The 17,894-nt window shown below is 43.5% G+C and overlaps 1 protein-coding gene across 3 annotated transcripts in view; it reads left to right on the plus strand.

Annotated features, from left to right (window-relative positions):
* ABCC11 (ATP binding cassette subfamily C member 11) overlaps positions 1-17,894 on the plus strand; it is an 81,640-nt gene that overhangs the window by 12,746 nt on the left and 51,000 nt on the right. For 2 of the 3 annotated variants that reach the window (XM_030924412.1, XM_030924414.1), the window contains exons 1-5: positions 3,111-3,231; positions 4,493-4,629; positions 7,808-7,966; positions 11,349-11,496; positions 12,944-13,177. In XM_030924412.1, the coding sequence (XP_030780272.1) occupies positions 3,133-3,231; positions 4,493-4,629; positions 7,808-7,966; positions 11,349-11,496; positions 12,944-13,177 (777 nt within the window). In that variant the 5' untranslated portion in view covers positions 3,111-3,132. Of the gene's footprint in view, positions 1-3,110; positions 3,232-4,492; positions 4,630-7,807; positions 7,967-11,348; positions 11,497-12,943; positions 13,178-17,894 lie in introns of those variants that run through there. The other variant, XM_030924413.1, reaches the window with a different exon arrangement.

Below are 17,894 nucleotides of genomic sequence, written 5' to 3' on the forward strand. Positions count from 1 at the left end.
AATGAGGAAAAAATAAATGTTTTGGCTTACCATTTTAAGATCTTGTTTGAGCCAATAATTTAAATAATTTTATTAAATAATTCTTGCTAAAGGCTCTGTCTCAGAGTTGTCACCTGGCAGAGAAAGAATCAGGGACCTGGGCACAGTGACCTCTGCTCCTAGGCTTTCCCAGGGGAGGTCTTTTGTCTGCTTGGTCACTCCCTGTCCTGCTGTCTTTGCAAGCCAACTGGATCTTGGGTAGGCCTTCAAATAAAGCTTTTTTGCCTCACTCACCTGGGGGTGTTCTCTGAGTTGCTAGGACTCCCCTGTCCCACTTCCGTTGGCACCATAACCCCCTCCAAGATCTCTCCATGACTGTCAGCTGTTTGCAGCCTGGGTTGTCCAGTATGCCACTTCTGGAAAGTCCTTCACCCAGACTTTTAGCAACTTCTTGTTCCCATCTATACCACAGGGAAGCCAAGAAAGCTTACCACCAGGCACAGCCAGCCACAGCCCATAGAGCACTTAGAAGTGAATTGGAAAATGATGTGGCCAGCAAGACGAGGATTTAAGAAAAGGCAGCACTCTTGCAAGATGGATGCCACAGTGGTCTGCTGGCGCCTGTTCTTACTGCTTCATGAGAATCAGCAGTCAAATTTTCATGAACTTTGAGAGCCTAGTTGCTAAACACAAACATTATTAAAAATCAAGTTATATAAACTTACAATTAAATAAATTATATCAAAAACAAAGATAATACTCAAAATGTATCATTTCTTACTTATTTTGCTACCTTTTGCTGTTATTTATACTTCTGAGGTTACTTACATCTATTATATATCTGTGGTAGAAACACTATATGGTGATGTCGTGCTGCGCATCTCTTCCCAGCTCTGCATTCGGTGGAGTTATGTTGGTATCACATCATGAAATTGGCCGTGATGGGTGTGTTTACACCACAGAAATAGGCAAAGGCTACATATCGGGGCTGGATTTATCATTTTGTTGATTGTCTAGTCTTAAGAAAGAAATGTAGGAAATGTTAATAATGCAGATTAAATTTATAAGTGTGTGGGACCCGTAGCCGTTATATTGTGAGTAGTAAAATAAAATAAGGGAATATTCTTTCAGCATTTGAAAACTATTCAGCAAAGTTACTCAGGTCATTGACAAATGAGTGAAGATTCAACCAACATACATCTCTGGTATTACACTTTCCTCTTGTTAACATAGAGCAGAATGGCAAGTAGCATTGGAACTGTACTTAATCACCAATTGCAACCACAGGTTTGTTACAGATACAAACATTTATCAGCACAGCACTGAGGAAGCCCTTTGCAAGGATATGAGACTTGCACTCTGAAATTTGCTGTCTCCACCCCCTGCTCTATTCCCTTTACTGGGGATGTTTGTGTGTGAATAAATCATACAGCAATATACTGTGGCCCCATCCACAGGGCCTCGTTCTAGGGAATCATGCCAGTTTTACTTTAATGCAGCTATATTCTAGGCTGGTTCATGGCAGCCAGTCTTCTTCCCAGAGCTGTAAAGAGTGTGTGTCACTCTGTCTTATCTAATACACCTTCTTCTCTCTCTTTTCTCTTTTCTATCATCCCTGAAGTGTCCACATTCTACCACTACATGGCAAGTAAGCGTATGGCCTGGTGCCCTGGCTGGGAAGTCTATCTTATATGGTCTGCAAGAAAATTCCAGCAATTGACTCTACCAGATCTGGTTGTGATTTGGTAAAAGGAAGTGGGATGGGAGGGAATGGGACAAAGAAATCTAAAGTAACTTCTCACAAAGTAATGGGTTAGCTTGCAGTCTATTTGCTTGAAGTACAATCCAGTATTTGAATGTTTGTTTTGTTTTGTTTTGTTTTTTGAGATGGGGTCTTGCTCTTTTGCCCACGCTGGAGTACAGTGGCACAATGTCAGTTCATTGCAACTTCCACCTTCCAGGATCAAGTTATTCTTCTGCCTCAGCCTCTCAAGTAGCTGAGACCACAAGCGTGCACCACCACACCTAGCTAATTTTTTATATTTTGGTAGAGATAGGGTTTTACCATGTTGCCCAGGCTGGTCTCAAACTCCTGAGCTCAAGCAGTCCTCCTGCCTTGACCTCCCAAAATGCTGGAATTACAGATGCATGCCACCATGCCCAGCCTCAGTATTTGAATGGTAAAAGCTATATCTGAACACCAGGACCAACTACATAATTTGTGGGTCCCAGTGCAAAATGTAAATGAAAATGAAAATGTGGGTCTTTTTGTTCAAATGTATTAAAAATTTCAAGATGGCAACAGAAAAGCATTAAACTAAGCCTGGGGCTCTGGGGGACACGGGCTGTACCCTCATGGCCCTGGCTCTGCTGCATGCTTTCTCTTTCCATCTCTTCAGAATATTCCTAATTACTACCTTCTCTCCTGCCCCAGGCACATGAATGTTCTGAGTCAAGCAGGGAGTGAGTCACATACTCAGGAAAACAAATACGAAAGGCGCATTAAAAAAAAAAAAAAAAAAAAAAAAACCCTGATTATTTAAGTTTCCTAACTTGTGCCCAGATTCCCTCTGGGGTCTATGAAAACCAAGAGTGAAAGAAGGGCAAAATGATGTTTCTTTCATTCACGTATGTGTCCATTCCTTCTTCATTTGTTGAGCACCTGCTGTCCTCCCAGCACGTTCCAGGCCCCGGAAATTCAACAGCAAGGAAAGCAGACACATCCCTGTGCTCATGAGGTTCTCTGTGTAGTGCGTAAACGAAGTCTGAACAAATAATGATTCAAACAAATACACAGTTACAGACTGGGATAAAGCAAGAAGACTGATTTTATGAGCAGGGCTTTGATAGACCAAAGGAGATTGCCCAGGATCAAGGGTGTGGTGTTAGGGATGGGTTAGGGAGGGTGGTTAGAGAAAGTTTCACTGAGTGATTTGGGCCTGAGGCCTGAGAAGATATTTAAAAAGAGGGATCAAGCACATGCTAAGGAGAGGAAAGAGCAGGCACCCAAACCTCTGCATCACCCCAAAATGCTCCTGGCAGGGTAGAGCCCCCTCTCCTGGCTGCTCAAGACGGGATCTAAGCTGCCTCTAACTCCTGTTGTCTTTTCATGTTCTCTGATTCTGGGAAAAGAAGAATTGGCAGGAACTGAAAATGACTAGGAAGAGGACATACTGGGTGCCCAACTCTTCTGGTGGCCTTGTGAATCTTGGCATCGACATAGGCGATGACATGGTTTCAGGACTTAGTTATGTAAGTAGATCTCTTAGCATCAGCACCCCAGGAAACTGAGTTGGCAGATTATTCTCCATGGTCATAAATTATGTCAAACAATTTCTTCCCATACTTATTTACCCTTGAATTTTTAAATTTTTTTCTTTTCTTTTTTTGCTCTCCCTCTCTCTTTTTTTTTTTTTTTTTTTTTTTTTGACTCAGGGTCTTGCTTTGTCACCCAGGCTAGAGTACAGTGGCACAATCATAGCTCACTGAAGCCTCCTGGGTTCAAATGATCCTCCCACCTCACCTCCTGAGTAGCTGGGACCATAGGCACATGCCACCACACTGAACTAATTTTTAAATTTTTCACAGAAACGGGGGTCTCCCTATGTTGCCCAGACTTGTCTTGAATTTCTGGCCTCAACCCTCCTGTCTTGGACTTCCAAAGCACTGGGATTACAAGCATGAGCCACCCCACCCAGTTACTCTTGATTTTTTTCAAATGGACCTCAGGCTTCCACAATTAGATCAATTATAATCCGTCATCATGGCACACCTTCATGGTTTATGCATATCTCTATGCATAAGATTGTGTAGAGATTAGATTGTATCTATCTCTATATCTATCTGTCACCTATTACCTACTTATCTATGCATTTACTCGTAATAATAATAATAAGCATCTGCAAACCCAACACCAACACATCAGCTTGGACCTTGACTATCAGACGCAGCAATTGGTCTTCCCCCATCTCATTCCCCAACCCTTCCTACCTGATGCAACCACTATTCTGAACCTCTTTCTGTCAATCCTTGCTGTGCTTTTAAAATAGTATTATTTTATATAGAATATATTATATATTCTATATGAAGTCCTAAAAATGATCTGTCCTTTTATTTTAGTTGTCAAAAGGGAAACATATAATATTTTAGGATTTGCTTTTCTACTTGTTGGTTTCTTTTTAGTAGATTTACCCTCAAAGAGTGACTTGGTCCCTCATTCTGTGGGTAACTAACTATGACACCCTTTATTCCTGTCTAAATTGTTTACTGTCAGATAAAAATCCAAAGAGGTAGAGTGACTTGGCCAGACTCACTCAGCAAATGTGGGGCAGAGCAAGTGCTGGGACCTACTTGTTCTGACTCTAGGCCCCCTGCTTACTCCCAATGTGGAAGCCTTTCTTTAGGAAGCAGGATATAGAAAAATCCATCTCTCCGTGGGTATCTGGTCCAACATTCCCTCAGGACAGAATTTATGAGTTTTGAAACTGATGCTCTTTTGTTTTTCTTTTCCAAGAAAACCTACACTCTCCAAGATGGCCCCTGGAGTCAGCAAGAGAGAAATCCTGAGGCTCCGGGGAGGGCAACTGTCCCACCGTGGGGGAAGTATGATGCTGCCTTGAGAACCATGATTCCCTTCCGCCCCAAGCCAAGGTGAGTCCTGATAGGGGTGGTGGGGGAGAGCTGTATCCACTAGGTCAATGATCCCTAACCCTGCCAAATAGACCTCTTGCAAGGTTGCATAACTACGTCCGTACACAGCCAAAACCCTTTAGAGCAGCCTGAGGCACATCAGGGAGGCACATCGTCATAGCCATTCATTCATTATTTATTCATTCAGAAAGGATCATTGAGCACCTACATGTGCCGGGCCCTGCGCTACACCACACAGGAAGAACAGTGAGCAAACAGACATGATTTTTGCCATCATGGACCTCACGTGGGAGAGAAAGACAACGAGCAAATAGACTTGTGCATTACGTGATTACAAGCTGTTTAAGGAAGGTGCTGTGAAGAAATATGCAAGTGTTGAGGGACAGGAGAACCATGACAACTTGATAGGTTCTGAGTGGCTTAAGCTGAGTGACACCTAAAGGGAGAACAAGAATTTGCTAACAAGAGTAGGAGAAGAATGTTCGGGGAACAGCCTCTGGGACAGCCTTGCCTGGAGGGGCAAGGAACACAGCATGATGTGTCCAGGAACTGAAAAAGAAGGAGGCCAGAGTCACCGGAGAGTCTTGTGCGATGTGGGCGTGGCATGTGGTGAGGCTGCAGAGGAAGGCGGATCAGACAGGTTCTCAAAGGTTACATTAAGGATTACTGGCCTTGGTTATAGGAGTAACCAGGAGCCACAGGAAGGCCCTAGGCTGTTAACCTTACATTTAAGAATGAAAGAAATTCAATGTATACCCCCTGAATCAATCATAGTTTAGTGTAATCATCCCCAAATTGCTTTCTTTTTTTAACAGAAAACTGTCACAAGAAAATTTTGTTTGTTTGTTTTATTTTTTATTTTTATTTTTTTGAGATGGAGTCTCACTCTCTTGCCCAGGCTGGATTGTAGTGGCGTGATCTGGGCTCACTACAACCTCCATCTTCCAGGTTCAAGTGATTCTCTGCCTCAGCCTCCCAAGTAGCTGAGATTACAGGTGCCTGCCACCATGCCCAGCTAATTTTTATATTTTTAGTAGAGACAGTTTTCACCATGTTGGCCAGGCTGGTCTTGAACCCCTGACCTCAGGTGATTCACCTGCCTCAGCCTCTCAAAGTGCTGGGATTACAGATGTGAGCTGCGGCACCCGGCCAATTTTAATAGACTTTAAAACCATGTACAAGTATAAAACATTGGTTTTTATTTCAAAAGTTGGTGGAACATATCCAGTCATTAAACAGTCAACAAAACGTATGCTAGTAGATTACATAAAGACTATGTACAATATAAAAATAGCTGAAAACAGTCTTCCCTGTAAAAATAATTTAAAGTGAACTTTTCAATTTAAAATATCATCCATAGCAGAAACAGCCATTTAATATGAGTTGTTTTTATCTTTTCCTAGCAGTAATGGTTCTAGCAGGGTATTTTATGCATAAAGAATATATTTCAAACCCTTTTTATTGTAATAAATACTAAGGCAACATAGGAATACTTTATAATTTAGGACCAAGTTGCTTTCTAACGTAATACAGCCTTGCTTTCAGGGGCCCCTACAGAATCATGCTCGTAAGCATGCACACGCTCATCTATTTGTTATTTATTGACAAGATCTTAACGCTCTGTTAGTCTGACTTTTCAGCGTTTAATCACCAAAAGTTCATTTTGTGTTTACGATTTCCCCTTCTCTTCAACATGTTCTCTAAGATTTTTATCTATCAACAAACTGCATATGTTTTCCCATTTTTAAAATCTGAGCTTCTGTCCATACTGGTTGCATTGTTACCATATTGAATTATGTTATCTCCACCAAGAAAAAAGAACCTTGGTACTTTTGTTCACCTGGGTAACCTCATCTTAGATAAATATGTTGTTTCTGTTGGGGCTTTGAGATGTTAGCACTGGCTCGTAGGTCTTGCCCTGTCTTTTGTGATCACAAATGGTACAATCTCTTGCCCTCTCCTCACCCGCTCCTTGCTCCAATATCCCTGGCAAGGGCATGTGGCCAGCCTTGTCGAGAACGCAGGTTATAAAAGGGTGGAGAAAAGATGTCATAGCCCCTCTCCCCTACCCCCAATAGAATCTTATAAGTTCGGCATTTTCATCTTCCCATCTTTCTCCTCAAGTCTCTTTTCAAATTGCATTTTCTTCCCACTGAAACACATAACCTTAAAGGCAATTTTGAAAAAAAAAGGTGGAAAAATGACACATAATCCCAACACCCTCATTTAATCATTTTTGGTATTTGTAAATCGTTCTTAAAGATAATACCTTATCATCTTTAACTATGTATGCATTCAATTTTATTGTTTGTAAAAGTTTCACAGAAGAATTAAAGCCATGGGAACCTCTCTTCCTATTTCTTTGCCAACTCCAACTCCTTTTTCAATGTCAACCACTATCAGCAATGTGATATAAATGTATATACTGCTTTGTCTGCTTTCCCTCCTTTCTTCCTTTTTTATATAAGTAAAAAAAGAAAAATACTGAGTTTTTTTTTGTTTTTGTTTTTTTTTTCCTTTTGAGACGGAGTCGTGCTCTGTCTCCTAGGCTGGAGTGGCAGTGGCGTGATCTTGGCTCACTGCAACCTCCGCCTCCTGGGTTCAAGCGATTCTCGCAACTCAGCCTCCCAAGTAGCTGGGATTACAGGCATGCACACCACCACACCAAGCTAATTTTTGTATTTTTGGTAGAAACAGGTTTCACGACGTTGGCCTGGCTGGCCTCAAACTCCTGACCTCAGGTGATCCACCCTCCTCAGCCTCCCGAAGTGCTGGGATTACAGGCGTGAGCCACTGGGCCCTGGGATTACAGGTGTGAGCCACTGCGCCCGGCCAATACTGAGTTTTTGATTTGCCAGTGGTCTTTCTTTGGCTCTTGCTTGGAACTCTTCCTGTGTTCTACATATAAACAAAACTTATTGAAAAAAAAAATCCAAACATCTACAGTGCATTTGCATTTTATAGTATGGGTAGATCATAATTTCTCTCTTTTTGTTTAAATAATTCCTCAGTTAATGGGTACTTTTGTTGTTTATGGTTTTCAACTTACAAATAAGAGTCATGAAAACATGTTTGTGTGTAGATCTGGGTGACCTCGTTGTGTTTCTCTATGGTTATCATTCATCCTTGCAAAATCTTGATCCTGACTTCATTCTTATCCCTGTGGCCCCTCTACTAGGTTTCCTGCCCCCCAGCCTCTGGATGATGCTGGTCTGTTTTCCTACCTCACCATGTCATGGCTCACCCCGCTCATGATCCAAAGCCTTCGGAATCGCTTAGATGAGAACACCATCCCTCCACTGTCAGTCCATGATGCCTCAGACAAAAATGTCCAAAGGTGAAGCTGGGCTGGGCAAACCAGTGGAATGGTTAAAGACCATCTCTTGGTGGGATGATGACCAGAGATGCCTAAGGGTGGTAGGGAGGGTCCACCCCAGACAACCTGGCTCTTCCTGTAGGAAGAGGCCTCATACTAGGTGAGGGTTTTTAACCTGGGGTTCATGAATCTCCTACAATGGTATGGATATTTTGTACATACGGGCTGGAGATCTTTCTCTGGAGCAAGAATTCACATCTCTTATCAGACTTGCCAAAAGGTTTGTGAACCCAAGAAAGTTATTTATTTATCATTTTTTATTTTATTTTCATCACTATTTTTATTTTTGAGATGGAGTCTTTCTCTGTCACCCAGGCTGGAGTGCAGTGATGCAATCTCGGCTCACTGCAACCTGCACCTCCTGGGTTCAAGTGATTCTCCTGCCTCAGCCTCCCAGGTAGCTGGAATTACAGGCACTTGTCACCACATCTGGCTAATTTTTGTATTTTTAGTAGAGATGGGGTTTCACCATGTTGGCCATGCTGGTCTTGAACTCCTGACCTCAGGTGATCCACCTGCCTTGGTCTCCCAAAGATTACAGGCGTGAGCCACCACACCTGTCCCCAGAAACTTAGAAATGACCACTTCTAGTTCCTTTTGATTTTCTCTTCTGGATCAGGTATTCAACAGTGACAGTGAGTATTACTTTGGGTAAGTGGCCCAGTTTCCCAATGCTCAAGCCACCGCTAACTAGTTGTGTGATTAAATTTCTTGTACCAGCCGTCACACACGGTAATATGAGGACGAAAAGTGGGAGAATATGAATATGTGATTTTAAAGGTCCCGTATTCATGTTCCTATCTCTAGCAGTTTCATGAGAGATACCAGGTGGAAAATGAGTTCCCAAATGTGTTCTGGAAATTATAGTCTCATAAGAGCCTCCCCATAAAAAGCATTCAGTAGTCAGAGGAGTTTGTGAAATGTTGTATTATAGCCAGATGTTGGAGATTTACAAAGCAACTTAACATATTGAAGGCACATGTTTTCACATGGAGTACAGAAACTGGGTAAACTTTGACCCATTCCTTCTCAGACTTATTTGGTAAGAAAAAAAGAAATGGTTCCGGGAAATACTTTTTGGATAATGCCAGATATTGGTCAGAATCTCACCTCTTACTGACTATGATATCAGACAAGTTTCCCTTTCTGGCTCCTGTGTCTTTATGTATAAAATAGTGGATTGGCCAGCCTCAGTGCCTCACGCCTGTAATCCCAGCACTTTGGGAGGCTGAGGCGGGCAGATCACGAGGTCAGGAGATTGAGACCATCCTGGCTAGCACAGTGAAACCTCATCGCTACTAAAAATACAAAAAAATTAACCGGGCGTGGTGGCGGGCACCTGTAGTCCCAGCTACTCAGGAGGCTGAGGCAAGAGAATAGTGTGAACCCAGGAGGCGGAGCTTACAGTGAGCCGAGATCACACCACTGCACTCCAGCCTGGGCAACAGAGTGAGACTCCGTCTCAAAAAAAAAAAAAAAGATCATAAATTTATTTCATGGTCCTTCATAGGATTGTTGCAAGAAACAAAAGAGGTGATAAATTCATTTTTTAAAGTACGCAGAGAATTGCTTGAACCCAGAAGGTGGAGGTTGCAGTGAGCCAAGATTGCGCCACTGCACTCCAGCCTGGGTGACAGAGCAAAACTCCATCTCAAATAACAACAACAGTAATAATAATAATGTACCTGGAAAAACACTTGATGCTTAATAGGTAACCAGCTAAGTCAATGTGAGTTTGCTTGTTCTTCTCTAACCACTGTGAGTACAAGATCTCCTGACTCCCTTCCATTCTCTTCCAGTTCACTGATTCTCTTTTTAATTTCATTACTCACAATGTCTGTCCACAAACACTTTGCAATCACTCCATTTTTGTTTTTTGTTTAAAGATGAGGTCTCACTATATACCCAAACTATGAAATACAGAAGGAATGGAAGAATTAGAAAACTCATCATTTTTACAGCACTAGTGGAGGTGGCGCTAGGCAGTGGTCATCAGTGTTGGAGATCTTGAAAATGAAGGAGGCAGGCTGACACACCCTAACCCACTGACCCCCTCAACATTCCTAAAAGTGGGACACCAGACATCATGTAGTTTCTGATGTGAGGCAACAGGAAGTACACTACATCACCTCTTACAATTTTTTTCCAAAGGACTTGAATTCTGGATTTCATTAAGCCTTAGGTCTAATTACCAGTTTATTAGGAAGCATAGAGGAACAACGATTATGTTAGACAACAACATGGAGATGCAATCAGTCCAGTTCAGAGTGTGTAAGATCCTACAGAACGAATAAAAATCAGTTTCTTCAACAAATAAATGGCGTAGAAATGCAGACAAGGGGAAATGCTTACAGATTAAAATGCAGCTCAAGAGTTCTATCAGATTTCTCTTTTAGATGCAATGTGTGGACCTTGTTTGGATCTTGATTCAGAGAAACTAGCTTTATAAAGATATGTTTAAATAATTAGAGAAATTTCAATATAGACTGGGCATTAAATGCCATTAAGTAATTATTGTTACTGTGTTGTTATTTTATTTTATTTTTTTGAGATGGAGTCTCACTGTACCACCCAGGCTGGAGTGCAGTGGTGCCATCTCAGCTCACTGGTTCAACTCGCCTCCCAGGTTCAAGCCATTCTCCTGCCTCAGCCTCCCAAGTAGCTGGGACTATAGGCGCCTGACTGTAGTGTTATTTTTATTGTTACTATGATTTTTTTTTTTTTTGGTTTGTTTTTTGTATTTTTTGAGATGGAGTCTCACTCTGTCACCCAGGCTGGAGTGCAGAGGCATGATCTCAGCTTACTGCAACTTCTGCCTCCTGGGTTCAAGCAATTCTCCTGCCTCAGCCTCCCAAGTACCTGAGATTACAGGCGCATGCCACCATGCCCAACTAATTTTTGTATTTTTAGCTGAGATGGGGGTTTCACCATGTTGACCAATCTGGTCTTGAACTCCTGACCTCAAGTGATGCACACGCCTTGGCCTCCCAAAGTGCTGAGATTACAGGCATGAGCCACTGCACCTGGCCCTGTTGCTATGGTTTTTTAAAGGACTTTATCTGAAAGAGATACATACTGAAGCATTTACAGATAAAATGATATGATGACTGAGATTTGCTTCAAATCCTCCAGGAAACAAAAGTCAAAGGGAGGAGACATGAAACAAAAATGTCAAACATTTTTAATTCTGGAAGAAGGGGGATGAGTACTCAGAAGATTACTACATTATTCTATTCTGTTATGTTTGAAAATTTCTGCAACAAAACTCCTGGCTAGCAAGAACTAGGATGTTTGGATGTCACATGCAAAGAGATTCCACTAGTTCCATTATCCTCTTTTGAAGGCTTCACCACCTTTGGGAAGAAGAAGTCTCAAGGCGAGGGATTGAAAAAGCTTCAGTGTTTCTGGTGATGCTGAGGTTCCAGAGAACAAGGATGATTTTCGATGCACTTCTGGGTGTCTGCTTCTGCATTGCCAGTGTACTCGGGCCAGTAAGTGGCAGAGTTGGTGAGGTTTGGGGGACTCTAGGCTCCAGAGGTTTAGAAATGGAACTGGTGGCATGTTCAAGTCCATGCCAGGAGTTAGAGATGCATTTATCTTTCAGTTGCTGTCTAGAAAGTGAAGACTTTTTGAGGACAGTAGAGTATGGTGGTTAGTAGTAGCTAACTACCAAGGAGTGGCCTTGTAGCCACTGCTTGGGTTCAAACCATGTCCCTGCCACTTAGCTGATGGGTGACTTCAGGCAGTATAGTCATGCTCTCTGTGCCTTGGTTTCCTCATGGAATCCCGTGGAATCCGATGCACCCTCAGGTGTAGACCTTATGGAAACCCTTGCATGTAAAATGGAGAACTGCCTCATAGGGTAACATTAAATAAGTATATGAAGCACTTAGAATATGGCCTGGCTCAGAACATGTTAGCTCCTCTGAGAAATGGCTAAGCAACTCTGGGAATGTAGGTAGTAGGAAATAATGGTCTTCTCCAGGTACCATGATTGGGATGAATGGGCTTTATCTCCCATCATTCTCCAGTTCTTCAGCCCGAGTCTCATATGAGAGAAAGAGTCTGATTGGCCAACTGGGGTCACATGATCACTGGTTGGCCAGAAGAAGTGGGGCACTTTGATTTACAGTCCAGCCTAGACTGCACCAACGGGGGAGGTGGGAGTCTTCCCGGAAGAAAACTGAGGCACTGGTACCAGCTCAGGGGAGGTGAATGTAGGTCAGGAAGAAACAGTAGTTGATGACAGAATGGAGATAACTGAGTCCGGCGACAGGTGCCGGGTCTTCTAGATCCACTCTCCGTCATTTTCCATCCTGCCCTGTGCGCCTAGTGTGGATCACATTAATCAGCCCCCGCTGCACTCTGGCTTCTGGTTACGGTTGACCAGTGGGAGATTCCAAAAGGAGACTGGAAGGAGGGAGAAGACGAGGTCAGGATACGTATTCCCTGGGCGGCCTCCCTCCTTGTCCTTGGAGGCTGGTGATCAGAGCTCCTGTCCAGACCCTCTCTGCGCGCCTCACCCCTTTTGGGCCCTGGAACCTCTTCCTGCTCTTGCCCCTTAGGTCAAAGGAGGCCACTGTTCCCTGCTGTCACCAGCAGCATGGTGCTCCACCAGGCCTTGTTGGATTTCCTATATTCTGCCCACACCTTTGTAAAGCCACTTTGTTAACTCCTAAATCACTGTTTTGTGTGTGCTCCCTGTCTCCTGTCAGGATGAGGACAACCACCTAAGGTTTCAGAACTGGGTCAGTCGAACTCCTAAGTCTCCTCCAACTGGACCTTAAGCTTCTTGAGGGCAGGATTGTACTTAGTCAGTTTTGATCCTTCAACAAATCCCCAGCATGAATCAGACCTCCCAACCCTTCTTCCAGCAACAAAACATCAAACGTGTTTGGCGGGGCAGTCTGAATGATCCAAACTCCCATTTCCTTGTAGACATTGATTATACCAAAAATCCTGGAATATTCAGAAGAGCAGTCGGGGAATGTTGCCCATGGAGTGGGACTCTGCTTTGCCCTTTTTCTCTCCGAGTGTTTGAAGTCTGTGAGTCTCTCCTGCAGTTGGATCATCAACCAGCGCACAGCCATCAGGTTCCGAGCAGCTGTTTCCTCCTTTGCCTTTGAGAAGCTCATCCAATTTAAATCTCTAATACACATCACCTCAGGAGAGGTAAGCGGCTGGGACTGCCTATTCCGGGCCATGCTTCCCTACCCTTCCTCCAGACATCACTGCCCTGGAGGCCAAGAGAGGGAGAAAAGGGGGTTAGGAGAGGAAGGAGAAAGAGAAAGAAAAGAATTCCTAGGTTGAGTGTGGATAACCATCAACAATTGCCTCTATGTCATGAAAGCAGGTCAACAATAATGCAGGAAATGCCACTTACATTCAGAGACTAGAGAGGATTTATCCATTCATTCAACAAGTAGGAGCTTTGGGAGGCCAAGGCAGGAGGATTGTTTAAGTCAGGAGTTCAAGACTAGCCTGGGCAACATGGAAAGTCTCTGTCTCTACCAAAAAACAAAACAAAACAAAAACAAAAAATCAGCCATCTGTGGTGGCTCATGTCTTGTAATCCCAGTTGTGGAAGGCCAAGGCAGGAAGATTACTTGAATCTAGGAGTTTGAGACTAGCCTGAGCAAAATGGCAAGACCCTATCTCTACTTCCAACCCTGCAAAAAAATAAAAAAATTAGCTGGGCATGGTAGTCCCAGCTACTTAGGAGGCTGAGGTGGGAGGATCATCTGAGCCCAGGGAGGTTGAGGCTTCAGTGAGCCATGATCACACCACTGCACTCCAGCCTGGGCAACAGAGTAATAGCCTGTCTCAAAAAAAAAAAAAAAAAAAAAAGACAAAATGTAGCCAGGCATGGTGGTGTGTGCCTATAGTCCCATCTACTTGAGAGGCTAATGCAAGAGGATCGCTTGAGCCCAAGAGTTCAAGGCTGCAGTGAGCTATGATCACACCACTGTACTCCAGCCTAGGTGACAGAGCGAGACCCTGTCTCAAACACACACACACAGACACATACACACACACACACACAACCCCCAAATAGTTACTGAGGCCCCTTCTGAGCCAGATTATGTTCTAGACCCTGGGAATAGGCCCCTTAACAAAAAGACACAAATCCCAAGTAGAAGCATGTTGGAAAGAGCATCCCCTAAGCCAACCTGAGGGTGAGGGTATGGGAAGACTTGATGGCTTAGGGAAATCTTTTGGGAAAAGCAATTTTTGGTAACATCTCAGAGTTTTAATTTCCTTATCTGCAAAAAAGGAGTCCTTTCACCTGCCTGGTTATTGTTACTGTCCATTCTTACTCTTGCTTTTTTTTTTTTTTTTTTTTTTTTACAGCATAACACACACAAGCATTGACAGAAATGGAGGAAGATACTCCAACTTATGACCTATAGTTATGGGGGATACTGGGATTTCATCTATTTCATTTTGATATCTCTATTTTTCTGTGGTTTACCAATTGCATCGAGGGTTGTGGATTACTTTGATATTGAAACAGATACCTTAATTTTTGGAAAAGGCAACACTTCTTTGGCTCCTTTCCTTTAAGCCAAACCCCTTTGTGATCTGGCATTAGCCCCTTTCCAGCCTCATCTCTCCCCGTGTCCTCTCCTCTAGCCCTAGCTTGACTTCCTCCTGTCATCTAGGCTGGGCTAACCTTCAGTGCTCAAATACACTGGACACGTCCACCTCCTGGTGACTTTGCTCATGTCACTCCCACTCCCAGCCCTTTAAAAATCCCATTCATCCTTCAAGACCCAGTTTAGTTTTCCTCTCCTCTATGACAGGATCTCCAAACCCAGCCCTCTACTGGCATTCCCTGCTAAGCATTTGCAGTTCTTTTTGCACAAATCTGGCTGCCCTACTAATATGACCCCCCTTCAAAGGCACAAACCATTTCAGATTCACCACTCTGTCTCTCAGAAGGCTCAACAGCTGAATTACACAGAACAGATGTTCCAAAAACATCTGCTGAATTATTCATTGCCATCAAGTAGAGGGGCTCCATACATGCAAGCACTAACAAATATTACGTATTTATTGGAATCATCATGGTTATTATTGTTCACCACTTTGTTGGTTCTGTGGCCTTAGGTAACTTATTCGGCCTCTCTGAAGCTGTGGAATAATAATAGAACCAACCTCATAGGATTGTTGGCTCATAGGATTCAGTGAGTTTGTACATATAAAGCATGTAGACAGGGGGTAGTGGTTGACACGTGTAAGCTGTACAATTAGTATTAGTTTCCATTAGGCCTCGAGCTCCACTGTCCTCCTGCACTTGACCGACAGCTAAAAGATCTCCCTGTTTATCTCAGGAAAGTCATTGTAACAACCCCTAACTCACTCTTAGCCATACATTGCTCCAAGTCATTACTTACATTGGCTTGATCAGTTCTCTAACATTCCTCTTGTGTGGCAGGTTCTGTTATTGTCCCCATTGTCACAAAGGAGGAAACTGAGCCAAGGAGAGGGTAGGTAACTTGTACAAGGTCACGTGATTGCTAAGTGCTGGGGCCTGAATTTGCACAGGGTGCCTGGCTGCAGAGTCCAGGTCTTCAACCCTTGCCATCACCTGCCTCACTAAGGAACCCTGTGCTAAGGCCTAGCTTGGTTCCTTTCTGGGTATTCTGAGCGCCTGCTGTATGCAAAATCCAGTTTCCTCAAACATCTTCATAGAAGCGTAAAACAAAGTGGTCTATTTGAGAGTGGAGATGGAAGTAATTTCTGAAATAAGGATTTCTAGGCAATTGCTTATACATTTTAATTTAATTAAATTAATTTGTTTATTTTTGAGCTGGAGTTTCCCTATTGTTGCCCAGGCTGGAATGCAATAGTGCAATCTTGGCTCACTGCAACCTCTGCCTTCTGGGTTTCCTGCCTCAGCCTCCCGAGTAGCTGGGACTACAGGTGTATGCCACCATGCCTGGCTAATTTTTGTATTTTTAGTAGAGGTGGGATTTCACCATGTTGGCCAGGCTGGTCTCAAACTCCTGAGCTCAGGTGACCTGCCTACTTTGGCCTCCCAAAGTGCTGGGATTACAGGCATGAGCCACAGCTCCCAGCCTATGTTTTATTTTTAAATTAATTAAAAAAAATTTTTTTTACTTAAAAACATTTCTTTGTCCTCTCCTCTTGCACTAAAATTAATTTTTTAAAAAGATCTGAATACATTCTCTTTGGAAACAAAATAAAATAGTATAGAAGTTACCTTAGGCCTAGTTTCTTCCGCTGTGCCCAGAGGTTAGCACCATTAGCAACTTGGTTTTTGTCCTTCAGACCTTTTAAAGCACATTTGACTGGACGCAGTGGCTCACACCTGTAATCTCAGTACTTTGGGAGGCCAAGTTGGATGAATCGCTTGAGTTCAGTAGTTCATGACCAGCTTCGGCAACAGAGCGAAACCCTATCTCTACCAAAAATGCAAAATGTTAGCTGGGCGTGGTGGCATGTGCCTATGGTCCCAGCTACTTGAGAGACTGAGGAAGGAAGATGGCTTGAGCCCAGAAGGCATAGGTTGCAGTGAGATGAGATTGTACCACTGCACTCCAGCCTGGACAACATAGTGAGACCCAATCTCAAAAACAAAAACAAAAACAAAAAAAAACATTCCATTTAGGTACACATGCAAGTTACCCATAAAAAGCATTGGATTTTGTGTTTGTGTATTTTTATGTAAATGGTACTATGTTTTACATAGTGTCCTCCTGTTGGTTTTGCCAACAGAAAATGTAGAACATTGGCCGGGCGCGGTGGCTCAAGCCTGTAATCCCAGCACTTTGGGAGGCCGAGACGGGCGGATCACGAGGTCAGGAGATCAAGACCATCCTGGCTAACACGGTGAAACCCCGTCTCTACTAAAAATACACACACACACACACACACACACACAAAAACTAGCTGGGCGAGGTGGCGGGCGCCTATAGTCCCAGGTACTCGGGAGGCTGAGGCAGGAGAATGGCGTGAACCCACGAGGCGGAGCTTGCAGTGAGCTGAGATCCGGCCACTGCACTCCAGCCTGGGCGACAGAGTGAGACTCTGTCTCAGAAAAAAAAAAAAGAAAATGTAGAACATAGCTTTTGGGGGATTTTTTTTTTTTTTTTTGAGATGGAGTCTCGCTCTATCGCCCAGGCTGGAGCTCCGCCTCCTGGGTTCACGCCATTCTCCTGCCTCAGCCTCCCAAGTAGCTGGGACTACAGGCACCTGCCACGCCTGGCTAATTTTTTGTATTTTTAGTAGAGACGGGGTTTCACCATATTAGCCAGGATGGTCTCTATCTCCTGCCCTCGTGATCCACCTGTCTTGGCCTCCCAAAGTGCTGGGATTACAGCCGTGAGCCACCGTGCCTGGCCAAGACTGAGTAATTTATAAAGGAAAAGAGGCTTAGTGAACTCACAGTTCCACGTGGCTGGGGAGGCCTCACAATCGTGGCAGAAGGTGAAAGGCACATCTTACATGGCAGCAGACAAGGGAGAATGAGAGAGTTTGTGTAAGGGAAACTCCCCCCTATAAAACCATCAGATCTTGTGAGACTTAATCAATGTCATGAGAATAGTATGGGAAAGACCTGCCCCCATGACTTACCTCCCACTGGGTCCCTCCCACAACATATGGTAATTGTGGGAGCTACAATTCAAGATGAGATTTGGGTGGGAACCCAGCGAAACCATATCATTATTTTTTTCAGTGATGCTGAATCATAATTACAGTACTTTCGATGTGCCTGAATAAAGTGTTATATATGCATTATCTAGCACTGTTCTCAAATCAATATGAGAAAGTAGCTTGTATTATTATTTCCATTTCACTGATGAGGTGATAGAGGCACAGAGACGTGGAGTAACTTGTCTATGGTTGCACAGCTAGTAAATGA

Source organism: Rhinopithecus roxellana, chromosome 20 (genome assembly GCF_007565055.1).
Source record: "Rhinopithecus roxellana isolate Shanxi Qingling chromosome 20, ASM756505v1, whole genome shotgun sequence".
NCBI classification, from domain to species: domain Eukaryota; kingdom Metazoa; phylum Chordata; class Mammalia; order Primates; family Cercopithecidae; genus Rhinopithecus; species Rhinopithecus roxellana.